The sequence below is a fragment of the Lepidochelys kempii genome, chromosome 7 (genome assembly GCF_965140265.1).
Source record: "Lepidochelys kempii isolate rLepKem1 chromosome 7, rLepKem1.hap2, whole genome shotgun sequence".
Taxonomy (NCBI): Eukaryota; Metazoa; Chordata; order Testudines; family Cheloniidae; genus Lepidochelys; species Lepidochelys kempii.
Window position 1 is genome coordinate 21051412 of NC_133262.1, and position 21404 is coordinate 21072815.

The window sequence follows — 21404 nt, forward strand, 5'->3', positions numbered from 1 at the left end:
AATGAATCCTGTCTGCATTAAGAGTAAGATATTAACCACCAGCAGCAAAAAGAAGATCCCATGTCAATAACTCACCATGGTTCCATGTGCTTAACTTCACATGGGAGTTTCACATCAAAATCTTGGAATGTACTAGTTATTTTAGTGGGATTTTCAAAAGTGCTCAGCGTTGGCCTTACTCTGCTCCCATCCAGGTCAATGGGAGTTTAAGTCACTGGGAGTTTTACCATTGACTTCAATGGGAGCAGATTTAAATCAATACCAAGTGCTTTTGAAAATCCCACCCTTAAGCAAGAAGGCCCATCACACTTTTGATCAGCTAAAGACCACTGGGGCAGCACGTGTCTCAAGCCTTTATCCCAGCAAGTCCTGATCTCATTATAGTGACCAGATATGAAAGGTCAATACAATTTCTCTTTCAAATGTTCCATTTTGGTACACAAAGCTTGGGGCTGCTTCATTCTGTGCTTCTGCATTTGGACTTTGAACACCCTGAACCTGCACTGAAGTCTTTTGTGTCAGTCCCCGGGTGTACCTTCCCAAATGCTGTAGGGAGTGGGCAGCCAGGGGCTGGTTCCCCTCCTCCCCTACCCCTCTGCCCCCAGCATAATTTAGAGCAGCCTCAGAGCTGTTCTAAATTATACCAATTTATAAAGGACTCTTAGAGGCAAGTACTTTGTCTGGGGAATTGCTGGAGTGCCTTTTCCTCTTCCACCACAGCACACCACTGATGTGCAGCCTCAGCCTGGGGGAGGTGGAATTTATCATTTGGCCCAATGGGAGCATTGCCTGTGCAAAGATTGCCACAATGGCTCATCTATTTGATCCCCTAGAGCAGTAGTTCTCAACTCCGGTCCACCGCTTGTTCAGGGAAAGCCCCTGGCATGCCGGGCAGGTTTGTTTACCTGCCACGTCTGCAGGTTTGGCCGATCGCGGCTCCCACTGGCCGCTGTTCGCCACTCCAGGCCAATGGGAGCTGTAGAAAGCGGCGTGGGCCGAGGGACGTGCTGGCTGCCCTTCCCGCAGCCCCCACTGGCCTGGAGCGGTGAACCGAGGCCAATGGGAGCCGCGATCGGCCAAACCTGCGGACGCGGCAGGTAAACAAACCAGCCCAGTGCGCCAGGAGCTTTCCCTGAACAAGCAGTGGACCAGAGTTGAGAACCGCTGGCCTAGAGGAAAGTTGTCTGACAGTTTTTTTAAAAAAATGAGAGCAAGTAGCAACACAGCCTCTTCTCTTATTCCCACCTAGAGTAAGATCAATTTTTAATGATATTTTGCTAATATTAGCTACCTTTTATCTGTAAGTTAAAGACCACTAATGCATTAGCAATCAGCACACTGGATGTTATGAGCCCATTAGGTTTATAAAATGATGGATAAGCAACACATCTAAAAGCCAAACACTAGAATTCTAATGTTGATAAATGTAAGTATCCATAAGACCAAAATAAAATCCACCCAGATTTGAAATATAAATAAAGAAAAACAATAAAGTCTCTTAGGGCCTGCATTTTTCAGTTGTTTTTAAGTTCTGATGCTCCTTATAATGATTCTGTTCTTCTAAAGTTTTCTTTGGTTTCTAACCAGAATTGATCAGAATAATTTTCTATACTCCAAAATGTAATAAACAGAGATCAGGCATAGACTAGGAATAATGGGGCTGTTTCATTATATAATCATTTATTCTTTTTCTAAAGAATATAAATACAATTCTGCTCCACTGAAGGGAGCTGAAAGATCAGTTTATTTCCCTTTTAATTTTTTAACAAACTTTTCAACTCTATAGAACCTCATCCTGTCCTTCTTACTTGGAGGGAAATATCAGTCACATTTCACACTTTATAGTAAAGTTACATTTATAAACTATTTCAGAAGAGTTAATAAATGATGAATCAAGGTTATAAGTATGTTATAGAAATGAATAGTATAGATAGCTGTAAGCACATCAGTAGAAGGTCATGGGTTCAAGTCGCATTTGATCTGACACTGAAAGGGCACCTCCAGTTCACCCAGCTGCAAAATGGGTTCCTGATTCACTCCTTTTTGTACCATTGGCTATGAAACTGGTGTGCCTTAACTGTGCCGGCCCGATGAGGCCATTGGCTTGGTGGGAGGGTGGATAGGTGGTTTTTGACATCAGTAGAAGGAGTTATAGATGTTTAAAGGCAAGAAACATATTGAACTATGGCAGGGTTTCTCAACCTGTGGGTCAGGACCTCAAATTAGGTCACCAGAATGTTTCAAAGGGTCACATGGCAACTCCTGTCCCATGGGGCTGGCTGGGCTCACCTCCCTGCTCCAGGTAATGCAACCTCTGGGATCCCAGTGCCACTCAAGTTTGGCCCAGCTGTCACGATGACAGGAGTCCAGATAGGCCAAATCTGAGTGAGTGGCGCTGCAACCCCATGAGCCAGGTCACAACTCCACTCACACAAATTTGGTCTAGTCAGGGGGTGGGGCCAAAGCTGAGTGGCATTGCAACCCCGAAGGTTTTAATGCTCAAAGCAGAAAGCCAAGCCCAGCCAGCCCCACAGCATAGGAGCTGCAGGAGCTGCCACTGTGGGGTGAGTGCTGGGTAGGGTTGCCAGGGAACGCCAGGTCAAAAAGGGACTCTGGCAGCTCCGATCAGCACAGCTGACTGGGCCGTTAAAAGTCCGGTTGATGGCACGTAGCTCGGCATGGCTCCTGGAAGCAGTGGCATGTCCCCTCTCCAGCTCGTATGCATAGGAGCAGCCAGGAGGCTCCATGCGCTGTCTCTGCCCCAAGTGCCGTCCCCGCAGCTCCCATTGGCCAAAAACCACGGCCAATGGGAGCTGCAGTGGCGGCGCCTGCAGACAGGGCAGTGCGCAGAGCTGTCTGACCGCACCTCCGCATAGGAGTTGAAGGGGGGGCATGCCGCTGCTTCTGGGAGCTGCTTGAGGTAAGTGCTGCTGGGAGCCTGCACCCTGACCCCCTTCCGTGCCCCAGCCTCCTGCCCCAGCCCTGATGCCCCTCCTGGCCTCCGAACCCCTTGGCCCTCTTTCTCATTTTTTAAGATCAGGTTCCCTGATAACTATTATTATGCTAGCAAAATGCTGCAATGTTTGGGTTGCAAACCCTGCATAGGTATGTTGGAATCAAAACAAAAGCGGGGTTTTTTTCATATCTTCACTTTGGGGCATAAACTACCTGCTGGGGCCTGTTTAAACTATTATGCAGGGGTATAGGGTTGAAGAGAATCCCTAGTGTAACTCCACTAATCCCATGGAGTTACTCCAGGTGTGATGTGAACCCATGTGGTTGATGTCATTTTAAAACCTGTTGACTCGCTGATCAAAGAGCATAAAAGATTTTCTAGAATCTGATGAAAAGGAAGTTAATTTCTTTGGGTGTGTTGGTGGGGTCTATGAAATGAGATCCAAGACCCTATCAAGATAGGTCAGAAATACAGTATATAGGATACTATAACACAGAGGATTTAGATAGTCCAATCAGCGCTGCACTCAGACTTTTTGAACTGTAGTATCAGAACCCATTTATTTGTCATGTACCAGTCTGCATTCTTTTTTCCATCACGGCTGTTTTGCCTGGTACTAAAACAGCATACCAAGAGAAGCAGTCTCCTCTGTGTAACTGACTTCTTAGTCTGCTGCTCCACTGGTGTTGCCCCAAACCAGGGTTTTTTAATGATATGCCTAATCAGTGACATGGGAATTGAAGGAACGTTTCACACACTGAAATAACTTGGCAAGAGGAGGCTTTCCATCAACTTTGATGGGCGTTAGATCAAGCCCCAAATATATAACGTTTTTTGTTTACGTATCAATGGTTTGGTGGCTGGAAATGATGGAAAGAAAATGCAGGGGGTGGGCTGTGGGAATGCATGGCAGTTTAAATGGGTTATTGTAAAATTGGGGGGGGGGTCATTGAAAATCTGAAAGCAGAAACACTTTTTGTTTTCAGTTTTTCAGTTAAAACATGAACAATTCCAAGAGAAATAAAAAAATTGTTGTTAATTTTTTTTGTGGGGGAAAAATGTTTCCTAACCAGCTCTCATTAGGATTTTGTTTTTCTAAAGCCAGGTTGGTTTGGATCTGGCTCAGTGCTTAATTTGTGCTAGGGCTTGCCAGGGCTGAGCCCTGGGACCTCTGGGCTTGGCAGTTCATATCCCTGGCACCTCTGGGCTTGCCATGTTGTTTATGAAAGTAAAAAAATTGCTTGAGCCCCGGCACCTCTTTCATTACAAATTAAGCAGTGATCTGGTTCCCATTTTATTAAAACTACAAAGGTTGGCGTTGGGAGGTGGTTGGAGAAAATATTCCGCTCTTGTTCCATTCCTGGTTTGAAACAACAGAAACCAGAACTGATGGAATATTAGAAGCTAGAAATAAAAAACAACGATTAGCTCACCCAGCCCATCACCTTGAAGCCAATGCAGGAGTGTGGTCTTATGTACATTTGTTAGTGTTTCATCCAGGATTGTTTTAAAGTTAAAGATGGATTGGAGAAGTTCTTCCGTAGGTGAGATGACAGTCCTGAAATAATTATGCAATTTGTCCCAGGTTGATGAAGCTGCACTTTTGAAACGTTACAGGCAAGGTTGGCTGATGGAAATCACTGATAGCCTGGACCACTGCATTGCTCGGCTTAGGTATGGCTCATGAAGTGCTGTGTTTGTCCCTATGTGCTAAATCCTGCTCAAGGGCTGAAGTAACCGCAGCAGCCCTTGAATTCCCCTACATGGGTATGCAGGGGAGGGGTTACAGGATCTCTCTCCTCATATCACCTCTGCTATTAAATGAGGTAAATGAGAAGAAAATCAGGCCCGTGTATTAGAAATTCAACTCATGAATTCCCTGTCTTGTTATTATTACTCCATAGCCCCTTACAGAATCACTCTGGTTTGAAAAGGATGAGCTAGGTGAAAGTATAAAATCTCCATATTGAGGTTGTGGATTTAAAGAATATTGTTGAGGTTTTTAAGTGAAAGGAATGGTATTTGGCTTGCCGGCACCGTAACCTGTTCACTATTAACAGCACAGTCTGAGCTCTGTTTGCTCTGAAACTCTTTCAGACAGAAAGTCTGTCTGAATAAGAACACTGACTCTTCAGTGCATTGTCCAGTTCCCGGTACAGTGCCTAATCTTGTATTGTTTATGCACCTAGAACTCCCAGTCTACTCAAGGAATCCCACGCAGCATAAGGATCCTCTTGTCAGTTTAGGTTGAAAGTGTTCATCACTCCTGTCTTGCTGTTTGAACCCACATAGGCTTTTCTCTGCTCTTTTGAGTGACTGCTTTGGTTGTTTATGTGTAGTTTGTAAACTGCAACTATCCAGATGATGAATTTTCTTCAACCATTTCTATTTTTACTCTATTATAGAGATGCAAGAGAGAATAAAATTACCCTTAGTTTGGGCTACCATGGGAATGTGGTAGATCTTTGGTAAGTACCAGATGGTAGATGGCACTTTTCCTTGTTAGTTAGCCTGGAACAATGTCCAAGCTTGTAGACAAAGGGAATTGTCCTTCAAACCAACCATTGAAGCTACATCTTGACTCTCGGAGGTAAATCTGGTGTCCAAATTCCAAATGGGTGAATTACATTTTGCCGACCAAAGTACCCCTTTTAGGCACAAGGATGGATAACTTTGGTTTTGGAAACCAAAGTGGGGTCTTAATAAGATAATTCATTGGTAATCAGAAACTGGAGAATGGTGTCTTAATGAAAGACAACCCCTTGGTCATCAGAATATTGAGAAAAGAAATTTGCTGCTTTAGTGGCTTGATCCAAAGCCCACTGAAATCAGTGACAAGCATTATTTATACTTCTATCAGGCATCCACCAACAGACATTGCCAATCCAGGATATCCTTGTAATATTATAAAAAAATCTCTAGGGATATTCCTGAGAACTTCTAATTGGTGCTGCTGATGCTCACAAGAAATATAACTACGAGGTGATGCTGGCAATGGCAGCCACCAGACAAGCAGTCTATATATTATCTTTCCTCACCATAGGGAGAGGCTTGTCTATGAACTTGATACAACAGGAGAACAGCTAGTTGATCTTGGATCCGACCAAACCTCCTGTCACAATCCATTCAGTGGAGGATACTACCCCGTGCAGCTCAGCTTTGAGGAGGCAAACCAGCTCATGTCTACTAATCCAGGGAGGTTCCGTACCCTGGTGCAAGAAAGGTAAACAATTACCTGATTCATAGATTCCAAGGCTAGAAAGGGCCATTGTGATCATCTCGTCTGACCTCCTGCATAACACAGACCATAGAACTTCCCCAAAATAATTGCTAGAGCAGATCTGTTAGAAAAACATCCAGCCTTGATTATGCAGGTTTGGTTGCTCAGCATTTCTAGGCTCAGTGTTTATTTTGCTTCTCCAGTGACCAGATTCTTGTCTTCCCCATAATAAGACTCATAGAATCAGTGGGTCAGATTCTGCTCTCAGTTCTCTCAGTGTAAATCTGGAGTAATGCCATTGAAGTTACACTGGTGTAACTCTTTTAGCTCCTGTGGCGTGACTGCTTTCACACAGATGTAACTGACATAGAATCGACCCCACAGATTCTAGAAAGAGAAACGGTCTATCAGATTGCTTAGTCCCTCTACCTGCCATTGCAGGGTCATTCCCTCTTGTATAAGAACTAAAGTCTGAAAATATCTGCTTGGATCTATTTCAACCATATATTGGGCTTTGTAGCCTATGTAAGGTACCTAGCATGTGAGTTAGTTGTTATTAAACGTAGAGAGCAGAAAATAAACAACATCCTTATTTTGTATTATTTCCAGGCTTGCTAGTAGCTTCACTAATTGGGTAGGAGCAGGGAACAGTGCTACTGTTCTTCACTAAAACCCAGCAGGTGCTTGCAGTTACAGAAGTTCTTTGGCTCTGAGTGCTATTACTTTTCACTCCTGCTGTTCTCCTTCCTCTTGGAAACACTCCTGCTGAAGAGGTTTTTACCATTAGAGGCTAGAATTTGTGTTTGTCATCTGTTTGGCTTTGGCCCAGGGGCCTAAAATGATGATTTCGGTCTCCCAGGTCTTCATTTTAGATGCTGTTCTGAGGGCGATGCTGTCTGTAACAGCAAAGCTAATTTCCAGCAGGACCTTTTTGTAAGATGAAGAATAATTTAGGGACCCCAATCTCATTGGTTATGCTTTGGTGTAATTCTGTTGATTTCTGATTTACACCATTGCAAGTGAGATTAGAATTGGGAGCTGTGAAAACAAGCAGTGAAAAGGGTACTCTCAAGAATAGGCCTAGGGCCTGATTCTCTTCTTAATTAGCAATTTAATTCCATTGCCTTCACTCATGATTTATACCAGTGAAAGCAAGAGGAAAATTAGGCCCCTGTATTGGCCAAGGGATGGACTAAATAATCTACTGGGATCTTTTTAATCTCTGTTTTTTGTGATTCTATTGTAGTCCAAGAAACAGGTGGAAACTGCAGCCAGTTCAAAATAGCCCAGACCTTGTGCGTGCTTTTAAGGGCTAGCAAAAGGAAAAGAAGCAGAGAATTGCAAAAATCTCCAAAGAAGGGGTCAGAGAGGACTGAAGCAGTTTCATTAACTTCCTGATTTTTGATCTAAAACCAAGTTAGCAAATGACTTTGCTGGAAGTGGACTTTATTTTTGAGACCGTTACAAATTTAAGAGCCCTAGCTGTATTGCTTTTGAGCCTTTGCCAGTTGCTGGGGGGGTTTCAGACCATAACCACCGGCACTAGGAATTAAAGAATGAGGTTACAAAGATTAGCAGTGGCTGTGAAATTCTCTTGCTGCCTGAAGTTTTTAGATCTCTGTTCTAGAAATAGGGAGGAGGAAGGAGACAGTGATGGGAGTTGCTCACATTATATAATGGTCTGAAGTTATTTGGCCTTTGGTAGGTTTACCTCGTCACTGGAAACTGCCAGCTCTGTGCTAGGAGGCAGTCTCTAGCAGTACCACCTTCTGCAATTTTTCCTGTTAGATCTCAGGAGCTGTGTTGGCTTTTTAACTGGGTGGCAGACCTTCGGGAAATACTGTTGTTAATTTAGCAGGTGACACTCTTCACCCTGGCTCAGTACTTAACCTGTGTTGCAGCTTCTTGCTAGCAGGTATGGTGCTGATACAGGAGGTCTCTTCTGGATAACCCATAAAACCAAGCTCCTGATCACTTGTGGTCATTAAAGATCCAATGGCAGTTTTCATAATGGATGGGTGATAACCGGGCTGTGTTAGCCAAATGCCTGTTCAGGTACAATAACCACATTCTGCTTCTCTGAATTCATCTCTGTAGTTTCAGCTAGTTAAGATACTGTTCTTCACTGCCTCTTCTGAGCTGATGGGCAGTATTGCTGTGTGCTGTTAAACATCTGTTGTGTTCCAACCCAGAGCTGGCTGCATTTCTGAGCTGGAATAGGTGACTCCTGTGTGTTACTTACCCTACCTCACAGTGGTGTTGTGAGGTTCACTTAATATTTGTAAAGCATTTGGAGAGCTTGGGATAACAGGTGCTACAGAAGTGGAAAGTATTTTTATTTGGTGTCTGGTGGGCTTAGAACATGGATTGATCTTGAGTCTTTCAAAGTCATCTATCTAACTCTCCCCACCTTTTCACAGCCCAGGGCAGCAATGCTAAGGTGTTTGTGACATTAACCTTTTATATAAGTGAATGAATCTCAGAGCTAACTTTCTGCCTTTTTATTTTCAGTCTGAGGAGACAAGTGGCTGCTATAAACAGGCTCTCTGATAAGGGCATGGTGTTTTGGGACTATGGCAATGCTTTTCTCTTGGAAGCTCAGAGAGCCGGTGAGTAGGTGCTGGCTTTCCTAGATGTAACCAGGGCACTTCTCTCCTTTCCAGCAGGTAACATATAGTTCATTACCTTTGTTAGAGCAGGTCTTCCAAATGGAGTGTATCGGTAGGAGTCAGTCCTGCCTGGACGTTAAATTGGTGCCATTCTTTTTCTCATGAAGACTAGTGGTATTGGGCTTTATTCCGTAGTGTTTGTTTCTGATTTTCAGAGGTGCTGAGCCCCCACAGCTCCAAGTGAAGTCAGTAGGAGAAACTGGTGCTCAGCACCACTGAAAAGCTGGCCCGTTGTTTTTAAAGTAACAGCACTGACTTTTTTGTGGGGTGGGGGGTCGATGGGAAGCAAAGTCTGTCTTTCCTCAAAGGAGAAAAATAAAATACACATTTCTGAAGTGTCCTCTAATGGCACATCCACAACTTTGCACCCAATGTTGGGCACAGATGATGGACTCCAGTGGCCAAGCTTTCTAAAGACAAACCTCCATTCTGTGGGCACAACTGCCGGCAGTTGAACTGTGGGCTCCAATCTGGACACTCATACCTCCATTCTACACAAGGTAACAGCATCCCAGTCTGAAATTTGCAAAATAAGGCCCTAATCCTGCAGTTGCCTCAGTGTGAGTGGATTCCTATGCAGAGCCCCACTGGTGCAGGGGTCTGCCTGTGTGGAGGCATTTTCATGACCAGGGCCTAGGATTATAATTCCCCTCTCTGTCCCGCTCCTCACAACGCTTATTTTTTATTTAATGTCCCTCTCTATCCTGGACAGGAGGGGGTGGCAAATGTTACAGTTCCAGATGGCCCCGCTGCCCTTAAACTCAAGCCCACCAGAGATTTACAAGGGAATCTTCTAAAGCCTTCTTAGCATTGCAAACAGACCCTTGCGGCTTGTCAGGATGCAGATCAGACAAACTGAAAGTACAAAGAAAATGTAGCAGACATCTGCCTTTGTTAGGGGTAGAATATATTGCTCCAGATCCTTAACTGGTGTAAATCAGTCTAGCTCCATTGAAGTCAGTGGAGCTATGCCACATTACACCCACTGAGCATCTGGCCCAATATATTTCCTTCACTAAACCTGATCTTCAGGCTAGGTTCTGTGACTGGTAGGGCATCAACATTTAAAGCACTAGTGATTTTCACCCTTAATCATTGTGTAACAGAAAATGTCTAAGGAGACAGCTTCAGGATTTCTGTTTTTACTCCATTGCATCGTTAAAGCATCAACATGAAAAAGCTGCCAAGACATCTCCATGCAGAGTGGTTGCTTAAAATATATGAACAAGGAACATGTTTTGACCCCTTAAAATGTTTGGGGAGGGATTCCCTCTTCAACTATGGCCCCTTCACAATGTACAGTGGCTGTAAAAGTCCCTTGGCCAGCCAGGGAATAATTTCTCTGGTTCAGGCACTGTACTGACTAGCCACATGCTGATCTATGAGGTCCCCTGGTTTAAAAGGCAGGGCTAAGTGAGGGACAAACATTCTAAGTTGCTCTGTGTTACAGAGCTGGTGGTGGGCGCATGGCTAGCCCACCTTTGCACCTGCCCTCCTGAGATACAAGCCTGGCTGGGGCAGGTTCTGCCCATGGAGCAGCCTAGAATTGGAAGGGCACAAAAGTGCCTTCCCTCTTTCCCCATGGGCTATGCGTTTTGTGGCGCAGCACAAAATCTCACCCCAAGGGCTTCAGGTCACTTTTTAAGCCTGCCCTGTTGATGCTGCAGGATTTGGCAAGGGTATTTTCTTTTCTTTTACAAGCTGACATTTTAAAACTAGAAAATGAAAATAAAAAATGAGCCATTTAAAAAAAATAAAGAAAAGAAAGCAGTAGGGACGGCTTTGAGGATGTCTTGGGAGGTGGCTTCTGCAAAATATAGGACCTCTTGAATATCATTAATTTGTTTGGTTGCATTCAGCTGCCGTTGCCACTCATTTATTCCCTGTTTTCTTTCTTCTAACAAGAATATTTAAAACAAATAGAAGAAATAGTGAGTGATTTTAAGAGAATTTCTCTTGGAGCCTGAAATGTTAAGGCCCAGGAAAGTATAGTGTTTCTAAGCCGGGGAGATGCCGAGGTGGGCCGGCTGGGTGTCAGTTTGCTTCTCTGCTCTGGTTTAATTTATAGCAGCCTGTATTGCTTCCCTTGTGGGAAATCCCATAGAAAGGAGGAAGAGGGAAGAAATCACAGAGGTCTTCCTATAGATTTTTCCTGCCTTTTTCAATTTAGGGAGGGGGTTGTTCATCCCCATGGTATGAGCTGTGTGACTTTCCAGAACCCCTGGTATATACAGGAGGCCATGGCCTTCCATACAGAAGCCTTTTGTCTGAAAGCTGATTCTGGGATCCTGTTCCCTCTACCCATCCAGCTCTCTGGCAGAGCAGCTCCAATGGAGGACTGCCCTAACCACAGCTGCCTCCATCATTCCCTTAAAAGAAGATCCTCTGCTGCCCACTGACCTCCCCATAACCACCCAGTCCCCACCCCTCTTTTCACACAGCACCTGTGAGAGGGATCCCGGAGAAGGAAAGTGCCATCAAGCAGAGGTCTGACCCCCTTTTTCGGTGTGGCAGGGGAAGAGCTGAGCAGGCAGGGATGCAGTCGGGCATGAACTCAGGGTACAATCGGGCCCAAGTTTGTAGCTCTTCTTCTCATCAACTAATCTGCATTTAAAATCCTTTTGCAGGTGCTGATGTCGAGAAAAGAGGAGCCAATAAAACAGAATTCCGATACCCTTCCTATGTTCAGCACATTATGGGGTATGTTGGAAGGAATAGATAACTTGGGGCAATGAGCTATTTCCATTTACTGGAGAAGTAAAACTACAAACTGGACTGCTTTTTACGAGAATATCCAAAAAATATGTTAACTCGGAGACCCCACTTACATGGCCAAATCCTGCCTAGTCCCATTGCAGAGTAAAATGATGGTGATGGGAAGGGGGCTTCAGCAATGAATTATCTAAGACATCCCATCATGTCTTGGTTCTATGTCACTTGCACTAGTATTACCCTTGTGTGGGCCACGTGCTCATTTGCACGGGAGCAGTGCCCAGCATGGCTAAGAAGAATGTGTGTATGCTGGAGCAATGTAAAACAATCGGAACAAGGCCAAGAGTCTGGCCTATGGACACTGTTGACTTCACTGTGGTTATTCCTGATATACATCAGTGTAATATCAGAATCAGGCCTCCGGGGACATCTCATATGCACTAAGGCAAGCAGGACTTGACCCTTAACAGCTCAGTAATTCTGGAAGACATTTATATATATGCAGAAAGCAGAGTTGGCATTGCAGCGGTGCCCTGTTGGTTTGTGGCTGTATACATAGATTTGCTACCTCTCACTACTCTGGGGCGAGACTGACTCCTTTTGGATTAGTGGCACAATTAGGGTGGCCATTCATGCATTCCCAGAATACTAGACATATCAGTCTTCCGGGAACGGCATGAGCCTGCTCTTGCTGGCATAAACCTTTCCCCACTGGCATGACCTTGGCCACACATCCAAATCTGGCCCTTTCTGTACCCATCCACAGAAGAGAGTGGAGAAGTCTGATCTGGTAGCATTCTACCTTACATTGCACTTACCGGGCCAGAGAATCTGGCCCTTTCTGCTCCCATTGTGCTCAGGCTGGCCCCTCGTCCAGTATCCTATCAGTCCTGCTTTTCTAGGGTTTGTCCCCTATCCAGTACTCAGACAAAACTGGATGTGGTTTTGTCCAGTACCACTTTTAAGAGTATGCTGCTTCGCCCCCACTGGTGTGACCTCAGATGCACAGTGCATGGAGGTTGCCATTTTTAAGGGCGTGCCACTCCACCGCTCGCGATATGACCTTGGATGCATGTTGCATGCGAGGTCACACCACTCAGGGGGAGCCATTTTTAAGAACGCACCACTCTGCCCCTGTGCAGCATGACCTGAAACGCATGGTGCGTGTGAGGTCACACCACACATGGGGAGCCATTTTTAAGAACGCACCACTCCACCTCCACTCACGTGCCAGGTCACGCCAGCGGGGACTAAGCAGCACACTCTTCAAAAGGGCATCCCCATCTGGTAAAACCACATCCAGTTTTGTCTGAGTTCTGGATAGGGGACAAACCCTAGAAAAGCAGGACTGTCCGGTTTAATACTGGACGAGGGGCCAGCCTAAGCACAATGGGAGCAGAAAGGGCCAGATTCTCTGGCCCGGTAAGTGCAGTGTAAGGTAGAATGCTACCAGCTCAGACTTCTCCACTCTCTTCTGTGGATGGGTACATTTACACCCACTTTGCATTCACTTTCCATAGCTATAAATGACTAGACAAGGGTGCAAAAGAGAGGCTCAATCAAGCCCTCACTCTGTAAATGATTACAGGTTCATCTGTGGACATTAAAACAAGGAGCTGGGTGTTCCTCTTACACTGGTGTAAATCAGCTACCCTGGTGTAAGAAAGGAGAGAACCAGGCCTCCAACATCTTATTTTATGAAAGGACCTTCAGTCAACTGGGGAACACCCTTGTTTGATTAACAGCCTTGAGTTTTCTATCAAAGGCTGTGAGCACTACAAGTGTGGTTGCAATTTTCCCCACACCCACTGATGTCTTGGTGAGACAGCATTGTTTAAATTCTGGAATAATGATCCCAAGTGCTTTCTGTTTAGATTAGTTTGTTTGAAATATTTAGAATTCTTCCATCTTCAGTTAATGAAAGAAAAGCATTGCTAACTGCCAGGATAAATCAGACAGGAATTTCAACTATCTCTTAATGAAACATGTTCTCTTCCCAGAGACATTTTTTCCCTGGGATTTGGACCATTCCGCTGGGTTTGTACGTCAGGTGACCCACAGGATTTGGCTACCGCTGACTTAATCGCCACGTCAGTGCTTGAAGATGCTATACATCAGGGAGGTAGGATGTCAACTCTTTTTCTATCATAAAAGGTGCAAATTTCTTGAAGAATGGGGTGCAATCAAAGGAGTTTAGTGTGTCTTTCAGACGAGACCTGAAAAACCAAGCTCTTGTCTGCTCCACATAGGTATTAAAGTCAGTAAGGAGTGCAGCCAATATTTATGACTTACAAGCACTATTTAGGGGGTTTATGGAGCCCAGGGCTGCTATTAGATGCGTAAACTGCAGCTGTGACTAAGAGCACTATTTCCCATCTGCACATGGTGTGGATTTTGCTGCATCTATCCATGCCTTTGTCAGCTTGAGACTCAGCTAATAATAATAGTAGTAATACCTAGTTCTTATTTAGAGTTTTTGATCAGTAGAGCTCAAAATGCTTCACAAAGGAGATCAATAGTATTGTCCTCATTTTACAGATGGGGAAACTGAGGCACGGTGTGGTGACGTGGCTTGCTAATGGTCACCCAGCAGGCCAGTGGCAGAGCCAGAAATAAGATGCAGGTCTCCTGTGTCTAGTGATCTAGCCAATAGCCCAGTAATGCGCTGCACCTGGGGCTAGGCCTTGAGAACTGGAGGCTAAAGCTGGGGTAGAATGAAGTAGCCTGCTTATTAAGTAGGCTTTCATGTCAAGAGTACATGACACCAGTGCTCTGGGAGCTGCACTGGCTGTCTGTAGAATTCAGGAGGATGATCTTAAAGCCGGAAATAGCTTGAGAACAGTCCGCTTACAAGACCACCTCTCACCCAGCATATGTGATGATGCAGTTAAAGTCATCAAAGGTGCTCAAGCTGGAGACAGTTCCCTCAATTAAACTGAGAGGGAGCTGCTGGCAGGGCACTCACTATGAGGGCCCTTCGACTCTAGAATTCACGTCCCTCCTTGGTCTGCCTATCCCCAGATATGTTAATCTTCTGGGCTTGCCGCAAGGCTCCTGTGTTCTCCTGCAGGAGAGGCTTTGAGGCATTTGTGAACTGGACTGAAGTAGGGGAGTGCTATTGCTTTGTGCTGAAGGGTTAGTTCCTTGCATGGACCCTGAATGATATTGTGTGATGTCATTTGTGTCATGGCATCCACAGCTTTAGGGGATGGGCACCTTTGGGGTTTTATGAACTGAAATAGAGGCCAGGGATGCTGATGTACCTCTTTACCCCTGGGTGGTTCCACCAGGTTGTATGTGAGGCCCCCAGGTGGGACAGTTTTAGGGAGCCCTGTACATCTGCTAGCTATACCGTACCTGTTATTAGGATAAATGCTCAAAACATTGTTGTCTAAAGCTGTCCACCTGGCACCTTTCGTAAGCATTAAATGCACTAAAGAAAATGGTCAAGATAAGTCCTCACTGGGATGTGTTTATTGCAGAAAAACAAAAAATGCATTTAATCCAGTAGTTTAATTTCTGTCTGGGCCTCCAGCTGATCTCCAGTTTTGTGGGTGCAACTTCGTGCTGAGAATTAAATGTGGCCTCAAATATCTGCACTTACCCTTCCACCCATTTTGAATCCTCACTACCTGATCTGTGGTTGCAGTTTTGATGGCAAATAATTTTTTCCCATCATTCTCCCTGTACAATGCCTGTACAATTGACAGCTATTTTTGAAAATATCGGGCCTGATTCTACTCTCACTTTTATACAGTCAGTCTATCTATCTATGGTACTTATTTGGTCCCTCCGCACTGTAGTATCTGAGCACCTCACAATCTATGAATGTGTTTACCCTTACAACACCCCAGACATGGGGCAGTACTATTGTTCCCTATTTACAGATGAGGAACTGAAGTACAGAGAGACTAATTTCTACACTATGAAATTAGGTTGATTTTATACAGGTCAATTTTTAGAAATCTATTTTATACAGTCGATTGCGTATGTCCCCACTAAGCCATTAAGTCGGCGGTGTGCATCCTCACTACCATGGCTTGCATCGACTTATGGAGTGGTGCACTGTGGGTAGCTATCCCACAGTTTCCGCAGTCTCCGCCGCCCATTGGAATTCTGGGTTAAGCTCCCAATGCCTGATGGGCCAAAAACATTGCTGTGCGTGGTTTTGGGTACATGTAGTCAGTCGCCCCTCCCTCTGTGAAAGCAACGGCAGACAATCGTTTCGCGCCTTTTTTCCGTGCAGACCCCATACCACAGCAAGCATTGAGCCCGCTCAGCTGAGCTCACCGTCACCACTGCTGTTGGGTCCTGGGTGCAGCTGTCAGCAGACAGTGCAGTCGGACTGCTAACCGTCATCCTCCACCGCTTCCACTGCAACTCTGCTCTCCTGGTGCCATGAATCCACCTCGCAGGTCCTCTCGTTGTTCTGTATAAATATCTATTCTCCTGGCATCCGTTGTCGTCCACTGCTTCTGCTGCAACTCTGCTCTCCTGCAGACGCCATACCACAGCAAGCATGGAGCCCACTCAGTTCACCGCTACTGTTGGGAGCATTGCAAACACCTCGCCCATTATCCTGCAGCATGTGCAGAACCTGCAAAAGCAGGCGAGGAAGCGACAACAGTGCGATCACGATAGTGATGAGGACATGGACACAGACTTCTCTCAAAGCACGGGCCCTGGCAATTTGGACATCATGGTGGTAATGGGGCAGGTTCCTGCTATGGAACACTGATTCTGGGCCCGGGAAACAAGCACAGACTGGTGGGACCACATAGTGTTGCAGGTCTGGGATGATTCCCGGTGGCTGCGAAGCTTTTGCATGCATAAGGGCACTTTCATGGGACTTTGACTTGCTTTCCCCTGCCCTGAAGCGCAAGAATACCAAGATGAGAGCAGCCCTCACAGTTGAGAAGTGAGTGACGCAAGCCCTCTGGAAGCTTGCAACACCAGACAGCTACCAGTCAGTCAGGAATCAATTTGGAGTGGGTAAATCTATTGTCGGAGCTGCTGTGATCCAAGTAGCCAACGCAATCACTGAGCTGCTGCTATCAAGGGTAGTGACTCTGGGAAATGTGCAGGTCATAGTGGATGGCTTTGCTGCAATGGGGTTCCTTAACTGTGGTGGGGCGATAGATGGAACGCATATCCCTATCCTGGGGTTGGACCACCTTGGCAGCCAGTACGTAAAATGCAAAGGGTACTTTTCAATGGTGCTGCAAGCACTGATGGATCACAAGGGACATTTCACCAACATCAGTGTGGGATGGCCAGGAAAGGTGCATGACGCTCACATCTTCAGAAACTCTGGTCTGTTTGAACAGCTGCAGGAAGGAACTTACTTCCCAGACCAGAAAATTACCGTTGGGGATGTTGAAATGTCTATACTTATCCTTGGGGACCCAGCCTACCCCTTAATGCCATGGCTCATGAAGCCATACGCAGGCACCCTGGACAGTAGTAAGGAGCAGTTCAACTATAGGCTGAGCAATTGCAGAATGGTGGTAGAATGTGCATTTGGACGTTTAAAAGCTTGCTGGCGCAATTTACTGACTAGGTTAGACCTCAGCAAAACCTATATTCCCATTGTTATTGCTGCTTGCTGTGTGCTCCACAATATCTGTGAGAGTAAGGGGCAGACATTTATGGCAGCGTGGGAGGCTGAGGCAAATCACCTGGTGGCCAATTACGTGCAGCCAGACACCAGGGCAATTAGAAGAGCACAGCTGGGTGCCTTGTGCATCAGAGAAGCTTTGAAAACCAGTTTCATGACTGGCCAGGTTACAGTGTGACAGTTCTGTTTGTTTCTCCGTGATGAAAACCCACCCCCTTCGTTGACTCTGCTTCCCTGTAAGCCAGCCAACCAACCTCCCACCTTCAATCACCACTTTCAGAGGCAATAAAGTCATTATTGTTTCAAAATCATGCATTCTTTCACCACACAAATAGGGGGAAAACTCGCAAGGTAGCCTGGGAGGGGTGGGTGAGGAGGGAAGCACTGGATAGGGTGGTGGATGAGGGGAGGAGGGAAGGACAAGGCCACACTATAGTTAAAAACTTTATTGAATGCCAGCCTTCTATTGCTTGGGCAATCCTCTGGGGTGCAGTGGCTGGGTGCCCTTAGCCTCCCTCCACCCCCCTGCGTTCTTGGGCATCTGGGTGAGAAGCATATGGAACTTGGGGAGGAGGGCAAGCAGTTATACAGGGGCTAGAGCGGCAGTCTGTGCTCCTGCTGCCTTTCAGGCAGCCCCACCAGATGCCTGAACATGCCAGTTTGCTCCCCCGTTAGCCTCAGCATTGCATCCTGCCTCCTCTCATCGCGTTCATTTAACGCTTTCCTGGACTCTGCCATTGTTTGCCTCCACACATTCTGCTGAGCTCTTTCAGTGCTGGAGGACTGCATGAGCTCTGAGAACATGTCATCACGAGTGCGGTTTTTTCACCTTCTAATCTGCGCTAGCCTCTGGGACAGAGATGATAGGGGGAGCGTAGAAATATTTGAAGCAGCAGGAGGAAAAAAAGGGAGAGTAGTATTTAAAAAGATACATTTTAGAGAACAAAGGGAAGACCATTTCACACTGATTCAAGCAATTCACATTACATAGCACATGTGCTTTTGTACAAGGTTGCATTTTGCCTCTTATATTGAGTGCCTGCTGGTTTGGTGTGAGACATCATACATGCTCAGCTGGGCAACAGAATTTGGCTTGCAGGCAGCCATGGTAAGGCAAAGGGTTTCGGCTTCTTCAACCTTCATAACATGTGGGAATGGTTTCAAACAGCATTGTCCTCCTTTCCCATACCAAGCAAAGCCCGTTAGGTTGGCCATTTAAAAGGAGGGGCTGCAGTTTTAGGGTGAATGTTCAGCACAACCCCCACCCCAATTCTCTGGGATGATCGCTTCACACACACACACACACCCCGCGTGGCTAGTATCAGGGAAGATCCCTGTCAGCCAAACGCGAACAGCTCAGCATGAACGGGCCTCCCCGCACCACGTGGCTAACAGTGGGGATGATTTCTTTTCAGCCAAAGGCAAACAGCCCAGCAGGAATGGGCACCTCTGAATGTCCACTTAAGCAAATTTCCCGTATTTCAACCAGGTGACCATGAATTATATCACTCTCCTGAGGCTAACACAAAGGGATAAAGAACGGATGTCGCTTGAATGCCACCAAAGCTGGGCCCATTCACTGCAATGCTTTGTTCTGCAATGATTCCAGACTACTTGCTACTGGCTTGGCCTGGTAAAGTGTCCTACCATGGAGGACGGAATAAGGCTGCCCTCCACAGAAACCTTCTGCAAAGGCTTTTAGCTCCAGGAAACCTTCATGGAGATGTCCCTGGAGGATTTATGCTCCATCCCCAGACACGTTAACAGACTTTTCCAATAGCTGTACTGGCCGTGAATGCATCCCAAGTCTTCAGGGCAAATTAATCATTAAACACACTTGCTTTTAAACCCTGTATTATATTTACAAAGGTATACTCACCAGAGGTGCCTTCTCCAGCTTCGTGGTCCAGAAGCCCACCTTGGGAGGGTTGGGAGGGTATTGGCTCCAGGGTGATGAACAGTTCCTGGCTGCTGGGGAGAAGGGATTCTCCGCTTGCCTGCTGTGCGCTATCCTCAACCTCCTCATCCTTCTCCTCATCTTCCTCATCCACAAAATCCTCATCCCTGTTGCGTGAGACTCCCCCCTTGCAGGTGTCCACGGACAGTGGTGGGGTAGTGGTAGGGCCCGCCCTTAGAATTGCATGCAGCTCATCATAGAAGTGGCATGTATGGCGCTCTGACCTGGAGTGACCCTTTGCCTCCTTTGTTTTTTGATAGGCTTGCCTGAGCTCCTTAATTTTCAGGCAGCACTGCTGTGTGTCCCTGTTGTAACCTCTGTCCATCATGCCCTTGGAGATTTTGGCATATATATTGGCATTTCGTCTTTTGGAACGGAGTTCTGCCTGCATGGATTCTTCTCCCCATACAACGATCAGATCCAGTACCTCCCGTTCGGCCCATGCTGGAGCTCTTTTGTGATTCTGGGACTCCATGGTCACCTCTGCTGATGAGCTCTGCATGGTCACCTTGCATGATCAGCTTGCTACGCTGGCCAAACAGGAAATGAAATTCAAAAGTTCTCGAGGCTTTTCCTGTCTACCTGGCCAGTGCATCTGAGTTGAGAGCGCTGTCCAGAGCGGTCTCAATGGAGCACTCTGAGATAGCTCCTGGAGGCCAATACTGTCAAATTGCATCCAAACTACCCCAAATTTGACCCAGCGAGGTTGATTTTAGCGCTAAACCCCTCACCAGGGAGGAGTACAGAAATCGACTTTAAGAGCCCTTTAAGTTGACAAAACAGGCTTGGTCGTGTGGACGGGTGCAGGGTTAAATCGACCTAACTCTGCTAAATTCGACCTAAACTCATAGTGTAGCCCAGGGCTAAGTGACTCGTCCAAGGTAAGTCTGTGGCAGAGCAGGGACTTGAACGCACGTCTCAGGCTAGTAACCTAACCACTGATGAATAAGACCCCGATTTTTTCACGGAGGTCGTGGAAATCATGGAATCTGGGACTTCCAGTGACCTCTGTGACTTCAACCCGCAGCAGCGGGAGCTGTAGGGTCCCTCTGCCACGGGTGGGGCTACCCCAGAGCTCTGAGCTGTTGTGGGCGGCAGGGGGATCCCAGAGCTCCGAGCCGCTGCAGGTGGTGGGGGGACCCTGGAGCACCGGGCAGCAGGGGGACAGACGTGCCAAACCCATGAAAAAAATGTAGAAATTGGGCTTGTTTTTGGCTTAATGAGCTTATGAGTTGCTTGTTGACTAGTTTTTGGCTTGTAGCTTGTTGCTTCTTTTTTTTTTTATCTGCTCCTGGCAAGCAGGGGCAAGGGGGGAGAGAGTCAGGGTGCACAGCGGGCCCACCACAGTCCCAGACTGCACGCCGGGAGGATCTAGTCACATAGAGTGTTGGGGTTCTTAGGGATTGGCTTGATTTTTGGCTTATTGTGAAAGTCGGGATACTTATTTACTGCGTGAAAGTTGGCAACTGTGGTGCTGTATTGTGTACCAGGGCAGCATAAATACACAACAACTTATCTGGCATGTGATTCATTCTCCAGTCATTTTTTCCATCCCAGAATGAGCCAACACATGACATTTGAATGTTTCACACTGTGTATATACCAAATTAATTGAATATTGTGTAAGTACATGCGTATGAGTGGGGTGTGTGTGTATAGATACATATATATATACACACACAGAGAAATGCATGGAAAGGATATGAGAAAGCACCTCTTACAGGCAGTAAAGGTATTGGAATGCTATTTGTATTTTTACATTGATATAAAAATGGTACTTTAAAACCCAGCAGATGGGAGCAGACTTGGGGGCAACTCTGTTATTGGATTTTCTGTTGTGCTTGGCAGCACAATGGAGAGAGGAATTCAGAGAGAATTTAAAACTGAACTTGGATGGAAAACGCGCTTAATAAACACAGCCTTTCATGGATTCCAGTTTGACCTCCCATGGTCTTGACTATTCTATTTGCTGTTTAGCCATTGTAAATATATACATGGCCTAAACCAAAATCCTGCATCTGGCCATCCCCTAACATCAGTGGTATTCAAAAGCTAAACCCAAATTTGAATTTTACAGATTACAGTAAAAGGTTGAATCAAAAGACGGGAGCCCAACATCCTGAATTTTGGGGAATTTCAAATTCAGATCAGGACTTTCAGTCTGGACTCCTCTCCAATTTTAGTGATGCGTGTTACTGTGTATTATTGTGTATATTTCCACGCTTGACCTGTAAAACACTTGTGACACATGCATATTCTGTTTAAAATCTGTG

At 46.0% G+C, this 21404-nt stretch overlaps 1 protein-coding gene across 4 annotated transcripts in view; it reads left to right on the forward strand.

Moving 5' to 3' along the window:
• Positions 1–21404, forward strand: part of UROC1 (urocanate hydratase 1) — a 66146-nt gene that overhangs the window by 24619 nt on the left and 20123 nt on the right. For all 4 annotated transcript variants that reach the window (XM_073351321.1, XM_073351320.1, XM_073351322.1 and 1 more), the window contains 6 exons: positions 4542–4630; positions 5362–5424; positions 6000–6179; positions 8688–8785; positions 11473–11545; positions 13558–13679. In XM_073351321.1, the coding sequence (XP_073207422.1) occupies positions 4542–4630; positions 5362–5424; positions 6000–6179; positions 8688–8785; positions 11473–11545; positions 13558–13679 (625 nt within the window). The remainder of the gene's footprint in view (positions 1–4541; positions 4631–5361; positions 5425–5999; positions 6180–8687; positions 8786–11472; positions 11546–13557; positions 13680–21404) is intronic.